The sequence below is a fragment of the Argiope bruennichi genome, chromosome 7, assembly GCF_947563725.1.
Source record: "Argiope bruennichi chromosome 7, qqArgBrue1.1, whole genome shotgun sequence".
Taxonomy (NCBI): Eukaryota; Metazoa; Arthropoda; class Arachnida; order Araneae; family Araneidae; genus Argiope; species Argiope bruennichi.
The window spans coordinates 68,571,702-68,587,098 of record NC_079157.1 but is presented as its reverse complement, the minus strand read 5'-3'; the positions used below and the strand labels follow the sequence as shown (position 1 = coordinate 68,587,098).

The following is a 15,397-nucleotide window of genomic DNA, read 5'->3' as shown; positions in this document are numbered from 1 at the left end:
GTAATAGAACCGTATATAAGAAAATTCTTCAAAATCAGTTCCTGACAGGAAATAAATTAACAACTTTTTTGAAAAGTTCTGTGTCCGAACACTTCTACCACTGAGTGGCTGCTAGAATCCAGCATGGAGTAATCTCGCTTTGCGAAATAATGCCACCTGCTTCCCTGTGCGTCATCCCTTTCGCTTCTTCAAGGCAACCCTCAAAACGAAAGGGAAAGTAACTTTCCTCAACCTACAAATAAATAAAACAAAATAAAGACGGAGACAGAAAAGAAAAAAATGTCTTGTTGGTTCCGCTCACTTGAGCACACGCAGAGTGAAATAATTTAACTACCTACTGACCCGCATGGATTTTATACCGCAACAGATTTCAGCGATATAAGAGCTTGGAAAAACACAGGTTCATGTTTTCCCCTGGACGACTTAATTTAATTACGCAAAAAGGGCTTCCACTCTGCCTTGTTATTGATCTCGTTTCGACAAATGTGTGGTCATGCAATAGCTTCGTAACGAACAGGTTGGTGGTGATTTGCCGCCAAAGTATGAAGTAAACATCCAGTTCCGGCCAACAGCGTGGAAATCTTTGAATGAACTGAGAGTGTTTAGGTGAAAATCCCTCAATGTTACTTCAGTGCTTTTTTCTGCCCATGCGTTTCCTTAACTATGTGTTTTTAAGTGGTGAGTATTTTTCTTTTGATGAATAATTATGTTTCTTAAGCATTTGCTTCCATACCGGGATTATCCATATGCATGATGTTCGTTTAAATGTGCAATATCAAAAAAATTAAGTTTGATTTAATTTTATTTAAAAAAAATATACAATATTTTTTAAATTATTTTTATTTTTATTTGCAATTGCTGCATTGTGCATTTGCATTTGTTGAAAAAAATTTTCTTTTCTAAAGCATTTTACTTTCCTGCTGGCATTGCTCATATGCAACATATTTATTTAAATTTACAATATTCAAAAAATTTTCAGTGTATATTTTTAATTATTTTATTTCTTAATTTTTTTTTAAACGCCACACTGTAGAGTGGCATTTGCTGAAGAATTATTTTGTTTGTTTAAGCATTAATTTTCATCCATCATTTATCTCGAATGTATTTAATGAATGTTGGAATTTTTTTTAAAAAAAGTTATTAAACAATATATTTTTGAAATCATCGAACAAAATAAAGATTTAAATGATTCTTGCAACTAAAATCGAAAAATATTTTATTTTAATAAAAAGAATACCTTAATACGCTCTTTCAAATGTCGACATTAGGAAAATTTTACAGCATAAAATATTATTGCAATAACTTCTTATTTTCTTGATTCTATTTTTTCCTCACCAACATTAATATTTGTTAGTAAAAATTTGAAAATTTCTTCGTTTCTTAATATATGTATTTTATATATATAAATCTAACTTTAAGAAAGCAATTCCTAAAGCCATATTCTTAAATTGAATTTATAAATATTTATATTTTATGTAGTTTTATTTCTTTCAGTAACACTAGCTAACTAACAATCTATTTTACTAACATTCTGCAGTTAATGTTTTTCAAAATTCCAAAAACTTGCTCTGGAAATGTTACACTAGCGATATTTTAGTTTGTCTCATCAGTTATATTTGTACACAGTCAAATTTTGAAAGCGTATTTTATAAATTAAAAAAAAATTTATGTGTGCATCGAAGATTATAAAAAGAACATTATTTCGCGTTCATAATCATAGATCAAATAAAGAACATGGACCATGGATTTAGTAAAAAATTTAAAATTGCAGGGTTTTTTTTAGAACAAGGACCAAAAACTCTTCAATCTTAAACGTTATTTGTTTTCCATGCATTTTATTGAAAAAAATATTCATAAAGGGGTTATTTCATTGCTGCTTTCAAAGTATAATTTCAAAATTGTTTGTTTTGTTTCGTTAAGCTCTTATTCTCGCCTTGTTACTGTAAGCAATTTACAATAATTAATCTGTTATTAGTATTTTAGTTATTTCATCACTACAATTATGCTTAAGTTTCGAGTTTAATTATTTCTTTTTGTTAATTAATTTATTCATGTATGAGTATGTGTATACTAAATTATACAAATTCACAAAAAAAAAAAAAAATGAAAAATATTTTTACTTTTAAAAATAAGCAAGTTATTTATAGCAAACTATTAGGAAAGTGTTTTTACAAAAAAAAAAAATTAAAAATATTATTTATTTAGATTTTTTCAACAATCAATAGGATTAAAAGATGTAATTTTCGAAAAAAAATTACAAAATTCAAAATGTTTTATATCTGTTCTCATCATAAACTCAACAGGACAAATTGCATGTGCTAAAGCTACCATTAATGCTAATAAAAGCGATTGTGTGACTGTGCGTGTGTGTGATTGGCATTCTACAAGTCAGGCCATTATACCTATACTAGCAAATATGGGGCAAATATAATTTAGATTGTAGGAATGCGAATTTTGGAAAAAAAAAATCTGAAACTGAATGAATCATAAAAATACATAATCATTATATTAGCTTAAAATCTTGCTTTTTTTAAATATACTATGTTAATTTTTTTATTGAATCAGGGAACAATCCTCTTGAATTATTAAACTTATTCTATAATACATATAAAAATTCTATTTACTATTTTCGAATTTTTTTATTGGCATGTTTTGATTCAGCAAGCAAGTTATTGAGTGGAAATTTAATCAGTTTCCATTTCAAACTAAGGTTTAAATATTAGATAAGAATACAGAGAAGTAAAAAGACACATAATACAACAAATAGAATCGAGTAAATCTTTTAAATAACATGCGCTCTATGTCTATAAAAATAATTTGTTAAGAAATAGCAGCATTTAAAGGATTATGGATTAAATAGATTGAAATACGTATAAAGGATTTAACCGAAAATTTTCGGGGCCAGTAATGCTGCTATTTCTATGTATAGAGTCTCAAAAAACTTAACTTCAAAAGTCAGGTTTGCAAGACATTAAAAATCTAGGCCAAAAAAGATATATTGTCGTACTGAAATAAATACTATAACTATTTCCCTTTAATTTGCTTAGGTATATATATCCTTTAATGTTCTTTCATTAAGATAATTTCGAAATTTAATCATCCATTTTAGTTGAAATTAATTTAGTAAAGTTAAAACGACTTTCGCCTTGAAAAAAATCCATGTAAGATTAAATTGTAGCTGAAATCGGATTTCCGACGCTTTGATTTTCTAAAATTTTTTACTTAGTTCCAATTTTTCATAATTTATTCAATATCAATGCAAAATTCTAGATTTTTTTTTACTAAATTAAAATATAAAACATGGAGTTAAAACGACTTTCGCCTTGAAAAAAATCCATGTAAGATTAAATTGTAGCTGAAATCGGATTTCTGACGCTTTGATTTTCTAAAAATTTTTTACTTAGTTCCAATTTTTCATAATTTATTCAATATCAATGCAAAATTCTAGATTTTTTTTTACTAAATTAAAATATAAAACATGGAGTTAAAGTAATATCAAAATTAACGAATTTACACATATAAAACGGGATGTCCATTTGTTTGTCTGTTCGAACTTTATACAATTCCACATCCTTTAACGGAACTTAGCACCTAGACGTATTAATTCCGTTTGTAAAAAATTATTACGTAACTAACTTTAAAGGGAATGAAATAGGGAAGGGAGGATTTAACGTTTTTTTCATCATAAATTCAGAACATATCATTGTAAATATATATGTTACAGTGAAAACCCGAAATCAGTCAAAACGCGAATTAACTAGGGAAAACGCGTTCTGACTGGCAGCGCCAGGGAAAACCCGAATTAACAAGGAAAAATGCGGTATCTCTAACAACGCTAGGGATAACCGTTTTATTCGTGTTTTGACTGATTTGTTAGACAAAATTATTTGCATCCATCCGAAATTATTATATTAAATTGTACTTAACAAAATAGTATTTGAGGAAAAATCCTATCATTGAAGAAAAAAATAATTTCTTTGGATATTGTTTAAAGCAGTACCGTTATTACAGATTATTTATTTCGACAATGCAAACTACTGTAACACTTAGAATTGCAAAGAGAATCATTTTTCACACATAAACATCTCTTTGAAGAACACTGTTTTTTACAAGAACAGTGGACGAACACTTGCCGAGTTGCTATAGCTCTTTTTCTTGCTGCTGTTCTCAGAGATATTTCCTGATTCGGTACTTCTTCTTTAGTCAAGAACATTTGCCGAGATATATCGAATTCAGATTTAAAAATCACGGAATATATTAAACTTTTGTATCAAACTTGTACCCTGATTAGATATAATCTACTGTAAAAATATTTAGAAAATAATTTAAAGTTTATATAAATTGAATAAATTATATTTATTGAATAAATACTAAACTAATTAAATTAAATATCGTTTCTTACCTCGAATATAGTTTGTTCGGAATTCTATGTTTCGTACCAATTTTGCACAGGCCATCTTTATTTTTTTAAGCACTACACCTATGAGATTTCGCAAATCAGCTTTTGCTCTATCAATACCTGGAATGGAAACAACAACATTACCTCCAATATCAACCTCAGGATGTGTTGCATTGGATATCTTTTTTATTCGTTTGGCTTGCTTTATTAAATTTTCTTTGACTTCCTCTCTAATTAGAAAAATATTGGTCGACTTCTTAGCAAGCATATGCTCCCCTGATTGTGCTTGTTCTGTTTCTTGTTCTTCTGCATTCATATCCTCGAAAATTTTCTGAAGCTCATCCTCGTCTTCGATAGTTTTTATAATATCTGATGACAAATTTGAGGTTGTCATTCCAACCCTTGGTTCAATCCCAAACATAGCTTTGTATGGTGATTGTTTAATTCCTGAATGTAGAGCTCTGTTTTTCATGAATTTAACAAAACGAAGACCATAGGATCTCTTTGTATTTTTATTATCCTTCATCCATGAAGCCAACATCTTTTCTACGTCTCGGTTGGCCTTCTCAATCGAACCCTGCGACTGGCTGTGACGAGGTTTCCCATGAATAATCTTCAATTCTGGCCAATACGTACGTAACTTCTCTATAAATGAATTTACAAACTCTCTTCCATTATCAGATTGCAGTATGCAAGGAGCCCCAAATATCAAAACGATATCAAATACTTCAACGCAACCTCTTCCGCTCTGAAGTGGTCGTAGTAACATATATTTTATTAAATGGCCTGGTAAACCATAATAAACTTAAATTCCTTATCTGCTTGAGATTGCATGTCCATCAAATTCAATTGACAGCAACTATTCATTTCTGAGTGAATGATAGGTTTAGAAACCAAACCTTTCCTTTTCACATTTTTTTTTCTTTTGACATGTTTCACACATTGATAAAAAAAAAAAATGTATCATCCCAATGGTTATGTTAGCATATTTTCTTAAAGTTTCAATTTTCAGTCTGTCTCTACCACCATGCCCTATGGCCACATGTGCACTTTCGATGACATCAAAAATTTCTTCAACTGGTAAATAATATTTGATGGACTCATTTGAAGAAATCAATTTTTTTATTCCACTGATTTCAAGAATGTCAAATCTTTTTAATCTGCAGTACTGAACAGAAGTCTTGCAAACGGCAGATTTTGCTTCTACAACCTCAGATAAAAGAGTTTTCTATTCATCACGTGAAATCACATTCAAATTATTCTGTTTTTCTGTAACAATTGTAATTGTTCAAGAAATCTGTTTTTCCACTTTTTAGCGCAAAAAGCATTAACAATTTCTTCACTCATCTATCTATACTTATATATAAAGCGCTCAATGTGTGTGTGTGTGTTGGCGCTCTACAGAAAAGACCATTTGACCTACAGCTACCAAATTTGGTACATGTATACCTTGGAGGTCGGGAATGTGCACCTGGGGTCCCTTTTTTGAATTTTTAATTAGAATTTTAATTATTAATGAAAAACTAATTTTCCCGTCAAAAAAATCTTTTTTCATTTTCCCCACCGCCAAATGAGTAAGGCCCCAGTTTTTTTTTTCCAACAGTAATGAGGCTAGGGTTAACATTTTTCGGCCGATTATTTCAAACGATTCTGTTTATTTTCTTGTTTGGTGCAATTAAAATTAAACATTGCTAATTAATCGATTCATTCAGATTCATTCTGAAGCACTTTTGAATTAAAATAAAACAATAAAGGAAATTAAAAATTTCTAATCTGCATAGCGTTACCCCAACTGACATAGAATAATTCACGCATTTGCGTTACCGTAACTGGCGATGAAAATTCACGCATGCATATTGTGTTCTGATTGTTGAGAACGGATGCGGATTTGATTTAAATTATTTTTAGGTTAGTTGTATGCTTTTGTAATTAAATTGTATTTATGTTAGTGATATATTTTTTTGCATATGCTTATAATTTTAAGTAAATTGTTTATTAAGTAGTTTTTTTTCCCTGTTTTCAACCGATTATTTTAAACGATTCGTTTTATTTTCTCAGTGTTTGATGCATTTAAAATTATACATTATTAATTAATCGATCTGCTCATGATGAGCTGAGAAAATTTTGTTGACAAATTCTTGAGATACTATATAAATTAAGAAAGATATTCTTTAGTGCCCATAAAGTTTAAACGCTCAGTGACTCTGTTTTCAGTAATCATATTATAAAAAAATGCTTTATTTCAGTGAAAAATATTATTATATTAATTGCAGATTAATCCTTTCCACTTTAATTTAAGGAATAAATTCTACGGGAGCTAACAGAAATTTAGAGAGATACATATTATGTTTATATTTAATGAGAAATTATGATTCAGTGAATATTAAATGTGCACCTGGGGTCCCTTTTTTTTAATTTTCAATTAGAATTTTAATTATTAATTAAAAACTAACTTTCCCGCCAAAAAATCTTTTCATTTTCACCACCGCCAAATGAGTAGCCATTAAAGTAGGAATTACATAAAATATTTAATTAAAGGGAGCTAACAGAAAATTAGAGATACATATTATGTTATGACTGAAGGCCTTTATGATATTATGGGTGAATTATGTGGCTATCAAAATTTGAAGTTTTAAAATATTTTGATGAAGAAGCTATTAAAGTAGGAATTGCATAACATATTTAATTATTAAAATTTTAACGAACATTAAGTTGGGCGAACCGGCTGGTCACCAAAGGCGGCTAGTAGTAAATAAATCAATCAGCACAAACACGTTCCAACAAGAATAAAACTGGAGAAATTCACTTAGTTTTGAAAATTTCATGAAGAAGAAATCTAGATTCGTAAGGTTTTAACTCGACAAAACCGTAAATAACTAGAGAAAATCCGTTCTCCTTAGCACTGTAATTCGGGTTTTCCCTGGCGCTGCCAGTTAGAACGCGTTTTCCCTAGTGAATTCGCGTTCTCCCTGGCGCTGTCAGTTAGAACGCGTTTTTCCGAGTTAATTCGCGTTTTGACTGATTTCGGGTTTTCACTGTAACATATATATTTCCACCATCTTAAAATTTAAAAAATTAGCCTTTAAGTCACATAAATTTCATTTTATGTGCAACTATTTATCTAATTTTAATTAATTTTTCAATTTTTCAAAATTAATTTAAACACAATTTCTATAAGTATTTTAGATATTTTTTCGACAGATTCGAACCAAAATTTAACATTGAAGTACAATTGTAGTCACAAAAATACCGAATTTCATATATTTAAATCACTGCGTTTTAGAGTTAGTGCATTATAGTTTTGTTAAAGTAGAAGTCGACAGATAATCGATCCCTTGACTGATTTAGTTCTAACTTTAATAGGTATCTATAATATATATGTTAAATCTGTGTGACAAATTGTATCCATCTAGCTCTCTTATTTTTGTAGTTATCGTACTCATTAATATTCGCACAACCCGACAGAACGTCCGTAGAAATCTGTAAATTAGGTGTAAAGATCATACACCAAATTTCAGCCATGTAATTCACAACAATATTGAATTATCGGATTTACACACGGAAAGACAGACATTACTACAAAAATATGTTTTTCAAACTCGGGTATATCAGAAATTTATTTAGAGATAAGTGAAAATCTCGATGTCAAATTTTTTGAATGAATAACGCACAAAATGAAATTCAAGGAAATAATCCCTTATTACCAAAATAAGAGAAAAATTACTTTTTATTTGAACATTTATAAAGAGTTTAAATTTCATATTGTTTGGTGATAAAAACAAAAATTTGAATTTTTTGGTTATAATTTTCATTTAAATAAAAAGTTTCAGTTTGATTTCAAATATTATTTAATTATTATCTGCAATTTTTTTTAAATATAAATTTTTTTACATACATTTTCTGCATTAAACATCCAAAATTTTGAAGACTATATAATATTATCATATACTATGTATATTTTAAATTATACTTCAAACTAAAACTATATTTGATTTAAATTATTTCACTTTTATTTCTGTTTACGAATATTGCAATTTTTTAAAAAATACGGTCTTCAAATTTATTTTTCGTCAATTTATTTTTCTCTATGTCTATTGATAGAATAGATGAAAGATTCTGATTTATCAATAGATTGCAGTTTTCGCTTAACTAAAAGTCTATAAAATTCTAAAAATATTCAAAGATTTGTCATAATTTTTGTATCGAATTATTGCATCTTTGAATGACTACATCGTTGTAATATGATTAAAAATATGATTCTTATTAATAAATAAACGAATATAAGCAGCGCAATCATTAATTGCATATTAAAAATTTCATATTCCAAAATTCATATTAAGAAGATACTATTCAACAAAAATCATAAAGCTAAGACCAATATGAAAGGTTCGATATTATGATGAAAGATCCGAATTCGGGAACTGGGGTCCGAAATTATTATTTCAGAGAGATATAAAGAAATAAATAGTTAGAACTCTGGAAAGTTCGAGTACAGTAGACTGGGTGATATTGCTTTAATCTTGCTAAAAAAATTATGATTACAAACATTAGGTCAATAGCCATTTGTTCTAATGATACAATGAACTTCTTTTGAAACAACTCGATTTTCGAGTTTTTTAGGACCTATGGAAAAAATACACCAAGGTCATTCTCAGCATCTGCACACCCATTAAGAAATTTGATGAAGCCACAGGCATCGAGAGTAGTTTGATTTCAAAAGATCTATTTCGCCAACATACTAACGGTTTGCAATTCATTCACAAGTAATTCTGGAATTCCTTTTCAGATTACATGTCGCAAGTTTCCGCAAATTGATGAAAGTCACGCATATTGCAAAAAAAAGATCACAAGGCGTAACTTTTGAAAAATGTTTTGTTGAACATTTTCCTCGTTTTGTCTCATAATGATATTCCTTTGTTTTTCCCCCGTCAAATACAATCTAATAAGTTATAATCTTTTGTTTCTTTCCGGTTGAAGAAGTTTAAGAATCAAACAAGCTCAAGTGCTTGTTGTTTAATAAGCACTGAATAAGTATATGATGATCAATTATTAACATATTCTGTGTAAATAAGTTCCTGAACATCATATATTTTTTTATTAATATCCATTTATTCACTTCTTCACAAAATAAGAAGCGAAATTACAAAGTACTGATATTAAATATGAAAAATTTCATTGTGAATGCAAGGTTTAAAAATTCACGAATTTTTAAGAAATTCTATATGGGAAGAAATTATTTTAACTTTTTTAGTTCGTTTTAAAAATATTGTATATTAAAAAATTATTTCATGGATTAATTTTTGCTTTTTAGTCTTTGTGTGCGTGACATTTTGTCCTCTATTTTAAATTAACTTCCCTATGACAAAATTTGTATCAATAGAAAAGAAAGTGAGTTAAAATTGCACTGCAATCCAGTTTAAGTTTTCTTTAAAATTGCACTGCAATCCAGTTTTAAGTTTTCTTTAAAATTGCAAATCTCTAGCTCATCTGGAAGTTAGTTAAAAATTTATTACAAAAGTTGTACTGAATAGACAAACAAGAAATTGAGTTAAAACAAGATTTAAAATATTTTTATGGATTGTGTCTCCAATTAAATGCAAAAAAGATATTAAAATTAGTGAAAATTAGTACGGAGATAAAATTAGTATCACTAAAAAGGTAATTTTTAAGATAATATAAAAATAATTTTTTAGATATTAATTAAAAAAACGTTTAAAAATGTTTGCTTCGTTTTTAATAAGCCTTTGAATATTTAGTTCAATTCCTTAATCATAAAGAAGTGTGTTCAGATATTGTGGGTCTCACCACTGAGGAATTGTTGATATAAATATGAGTTATATTGCGCAAAAGTACTTGTGTTTATAGAGGTTATTACATCAGGGTTTTTTTAGGGATGTTATTCGTCCCTGTACGTTCACTATTACGCTCTCTCCTCCAAGAAACTTTCATTTCCGGTCCTGCAACCTGTTTCGAAAGTTACATGATTTGGTGTATAGTTACTGCCTCTTCATGTCTGATCCACCATTTTATAAACATCTTTCATATATTTTAGAGTATACAGTTTATCGTTTTCAGTTTCAATTCAAATTTAAAAAACTGTTGGAAAAAGGAGTTCGTCATTTTGAACTATATTTTTTACTCGGTATGTATATTAAAATATAAATAAATTAGAATTACTGGGATAAACCCACACTATTATGTGCTATGGATTATCATGAAACAATAATAATTTTTATATTAACCGTGTGCCTGTTTCTATATTCTTCGGCATCTTGAAATCGCGCATTTGTTTGCGAATTTCCTTTTTTAAAAAATCACAATCGCATGGAACCGAATTACATTTTAATCGCGATATTAGGTCGCACAATCTATAACTATCAATGTCATATTAAAAATGGTTATAAAGAAATCAGATATTTTTTTACATAAAAATGCTTAGTTATATGCTTATTTAATTTTTAAATGTAATTTATCATATGGAAAATTAACTTTATAAAATAATTCTAGCAATTTCGCAAATTCAGATTTTTTTAAACTTTAATTTACGAGTAATATTTTTATCGAATTATTAATAAATTTCTGAAGATAATTTCACTTATAAATTGAAAAAATGTATTCAGGTTTTAATGCATTTTCTCTAAACTCTTTTATCGGATTTCATCGTCACTGAAATATACTGTACTTGATGAGACAGTGAATGCAACATTGCTTAGCCCCGACTAATAAAATGTTTAAAAAAAGATAGATTTTGTTAAATTATTCATTATAAGAGTTGCAGAAATGTAAACAGGAAAAGGTAAAAAAATTATACTTTAAAATAAATTTAACAAAGATGCCATTATTGTTCAATCACAGGTGTCATCATTCCGACAACAGGTCAATGACCTTGGTATAGAAAGACTGGTTACTGTTTAAAGACGTCTAGCACTGCTTTCTTCCCGTCGTCAATCGTTTGAAAACATTTACCCTGACAAACTTTTCTGGTCCAATTATGTGAGAATCCCAAAATGACATATTCGAACTGCATATTAGACATTACAACACTTACCAAAAGAATTTCTGTAGGGTCGCTTGGATATCATGGGGAGGTGTAATCAAGTATTATCATGAAAAAGAGTCAGTTGCTTCAAGAGAAGATCAGGGAGCTTCCTTTTGATTACCATGCAAAGCAGTTTAGTATAGAATTGATAGTGCAATCAATATCGTGCCAGCAAATCAGTCAAAAGCGGTGATCGAAGAATAACATTAACATTTCTTTTAACTTTCTTCACTGGAAGAGATGATGCCTGTTTCCACAGCATTAGAAAGTAATGGCGATCTTACGACTCATTACAATGTATATCAGAAATTATCGTTTAAACGGATTAAATATATAAAAACATCATTACTTCTGAAATTAACCTGAAATAAAATTATCTTAGAAAATTCTAATATATTATTTGTAAACGTTTGTAAAATGCACAAAAGCGGACCTTAAGAAGTTTTTAATATTATATTATCGTATTTAATATTCTTAAAAGAATTAAATTAAATAGAATTATTTCATATGCTTTTAATATTTTAATCTGAGATTTTCATTAATTTTATAGTAAAATGTAATGCATGTGCTTTGCTTGAATTCTTAAGCAAAGCACATGCATTAAATTTTGTTTTTGCGGTGAAATCATAGCTGCAAAAACATTTTTTAAAAGATTACGGCTTATCAAACGCAAGAGTGATTGATTAGTATAAATAGTTTTAAAATGGTAGAAAAGATATTGTAAATCATGTGCGATCTGGTGGACCATCCACTTCAATAAATGATCAAAATATTGATAATATCAGATCTATATCACGCTGTCATACAATTTTAAAAGATCATTTAGAGCTGAATCGCGTCACTTCTCAAGAGGTTCCAAGAACTTGAATATGTTCTAAAAACAAAGGGTTCAAATAATCCGAGAAATGCCTTTTCGAAGTAATTTTTCTTTTTTAAAGGCGTTACTATCGGTGATGAAACTCGGATTATGCTTTTGATACATTAATATTTCAACAATGAAGGGAACTTGGAACGTCACATCGTAGTAGTTTAAAAATCAAGATAACGTTAACTGTTTTCTTTTATTGTCATGGTGGTATGCATTACGAATTCCTACCACTTGCCACATACAATAAAGATGTATTTGATTTGGCGCAATTTGTATGAAGTAATTTGTCAGAAACAATCTGAAATATGGCGGAAACGCCCATGGGTTTTGACCCACAATTATGCACCTCCCCACAGTGCAAATATTATTCATGAATTTTTAACCAAACATTCAATAAATACTGTTCCAAAAGCTCCGTATTCATCTGATGTAGCATCATGTGACTCTATTTCTTAAGTTGCCTTTTCAAGATTATCGTTATAAGGCCATTCATTGGATTAAGAAAAACCACTATGAAATTAGATGTGATTTCACAAAAACAATTTTAAGGCATGTTTTGATGATTGGAGAAAGCATTGGTAGAAATGCATTGCAATCAGAAAAGATTGCTTTGAAGGAAATGTTACTAATTTTAACCAATAAATTGGTACTTTTATTTTATGCCACCATTCTGAGAATTTTCTGGTCATAGTAGTATTTCACCTAAATTGAACAATTCCTAATTTACTGTAATTACACATAACCAAACTGATTTTCTTTCTCCATTCCAGATTATCATTCAGAATTCAGTGTCTTCTCTAGTCGCTAGCATCCTGTTCCAAAATGTTGCAAAAGGTATTTGTATTATTTGTCTTAGTGTTATTTTTTACATGCATCCTGTGCCATGTGGATCCAAAAAAGAAGAACGCAACTGCAAAAGCGGGCCATCCATTGTCAAGTTACGACCTTGCCAGGCCGGACGTGCATTTGTACGAGAGCTTTCTCAAAAATTTCACAAACAATGCAGTGAAGAAAACTCTGCCCATTTTATACAGAATGATGGAGAATGTTAATATATCAGCTGGCTGTTTGTCGAGTTTGATAAAATATGCCATTTCTTTGAAAGAAATTAAAGTATGGGCGATAAAAAGTAAGTTGGTCTTTCAGTTATTCGAATTTTAATGAATGTAATTTCAAAGTGCATGTAAGACATTGTCACTAAGTTCTTCTACGCAATGCCAATACACAATAGGTTCTTAACAGATATAAATTTGCAAATTGTAAAGAACATGCTGGTTTATTTAGAAGTACGAAAAAATTATTAATTCGTAAAGAATGAAGATAAAAAGCGGTCGTTTGTATAAAGTAAATGAGAATAGAGTCGGATCTTTTACTAAAAATTTATTTTCAGCGAAGTTAATAACTGATGCAACCAAAAATTTTTGAAAATAGTTTACCAGTTCTTATCCTTCTAATTAGTACTTTTGCATAAAATAAAAAAAAATACTAGTGTTACATAGGATAAAGGTTTGGTAAAAATAATAGAAATAGATTGATGTGTTCAGTAGATCCATTCAGTAGATCAACTATTAAGACGATCTATCGCACTTTTTGCAGCATTCAGTAACTGTTGCTCTTCGTCCAACAATTTCTCATCGTCCTTAGCAAGAGATTCTTTCATCTAACACCTATAATCTTGACGATGAATGAAATACTGGAATTTTTTATGCTATTTTTGAGATTAATATCTTACACATCGCTTTTCTTATTCATCAAGACAAAGAAATGCGATTTGATTACCATCTTTTCCGTGCAAGCGGCCTTTTTCTATTCTGTTTGAAAATTATTGATTTTTTAAACAAATTCCGGATTCCTAAATCATTTTATATAGCGATAAAAAAAATGTGAAAAATTAAATCAACCATGCTATTATGTACAGGAAAATAGAAATAAAAAGTTTTCAATATTATTAACAGTCAGTAGTGCAGTTTTTTTAATCTTTTAGTTATGTTTTTAATTTTCACCTGGACACTTATTATTTTGTTGCAGTGTTGGATTCAACGGCGAAGATACCATCTGGCATGTTCGAAGGTACTGTTACAGAATTCGGAGCATTTGATCAATGTCTCGCTATTTTGGTTAAAAATAAAAAAGGCTTTGAAGATTTCAGAGGCCAATATTGTTCAGTGGAAGCAATTCCATCTTTAGGCCCTCGGCCAAAGGACTTGAACTTGGCTAAAAAATCACATATAGATCCTAATGAATCGGTAAGTTTGTATGTGCGTGCGTGTGTGTGTGCGTGAGATATAATTTTGTGTACCTTTAATATCATTTTGCATAAAGATTCTCATTTCTTTATTACAGTTCTACTATTCGGAAAAAATTTTGAAATAAAAAAATTAATAAAGGATAAAGGAAATAACAATTTCAAATTAAAATTGTTTTTTTGCAGTTGATTTTTTTTCTGATAATAGGAGAAAAAATTTTGGAGAGAGCAATGACTTAATTAATTTCAATTATTTGGATACGCAGTTATGCCCATCTATTAAACATTAACATTAGAATAATTTACATTCTTCATTAGAATAATTCAAATTTAAAAGAAGAATAAATATTGCTGAAATTCAATCCGTGAGATGGAAATTATTTAGAATTGTAACCTATCTCTGTTTAATTATAAAACATACACCAAAAGCGGGTTTGATTGAGAATGTTTACAGAAAATATTTTAAATTCTTGAGATCTTTTATAAAGAATTTATTTGAACTAGTACCGGAATTTAAATCAGGATTTTACAAGGGAAGACGTAGTACATGTTGCACCTCATTTAGTACTAATATAAATATAATTTTTATAGTTTGGATGAAGTTTATAGAAAACACGCACTGTAAGCTCATGATCCCAAGATCTAGTTCTTTATTTCCTAGGACTGGTAGTAAACCTGCAATAGCTAAAGAATATTTGATAGGTTTGAGGATACACAGATCCTACTTTTTAAATCTTGTCCACAATTTCCTTGAAACTTGTACTTGAGGTTGCAGGCAGCTGTCAGAGTAGGTCTGTTGCAGCATTTTGCCGTTTCTTTTTTTTTTTTTTTTGATAATTACTACTG

The 15,397-nt window shown here is 29.1% G+C and overlaps 1 protein-coding gene across 1 annotated transcript in view; it reads left to right on the top strand.

Annotated features, from left to right (window-relative positions):
* The first annotated feature begins 261 nt into the window (after positions 1 to 261).
* LOC129976354 (nose resistant to fluoxetine protein 6-like) overlaps positions 262 to 15,397 on the top strand; it is a 53,227-nt gene continuing 38,091 nt past the window's right edge. Inside the window, exons 1-3 of the mRNA XM_056089881.1 lie at positions 262 to 678; positions 13,077 to 13,435; positions 14,335 to 14,552. Coding sequence (XP_055945856.1) covers positions 13,129 to 13,435; positions 14,335 to 14,552 — 525 coding nt within the window. The 5' untranslated portion in view covers positions 262 to 678; positions 13,077 to 13,128. The remainder of the gene's footprint in view (positions 679 to 13,076; positions 13,436 to 14,334; positions 14,553 to 15,397) is intronic.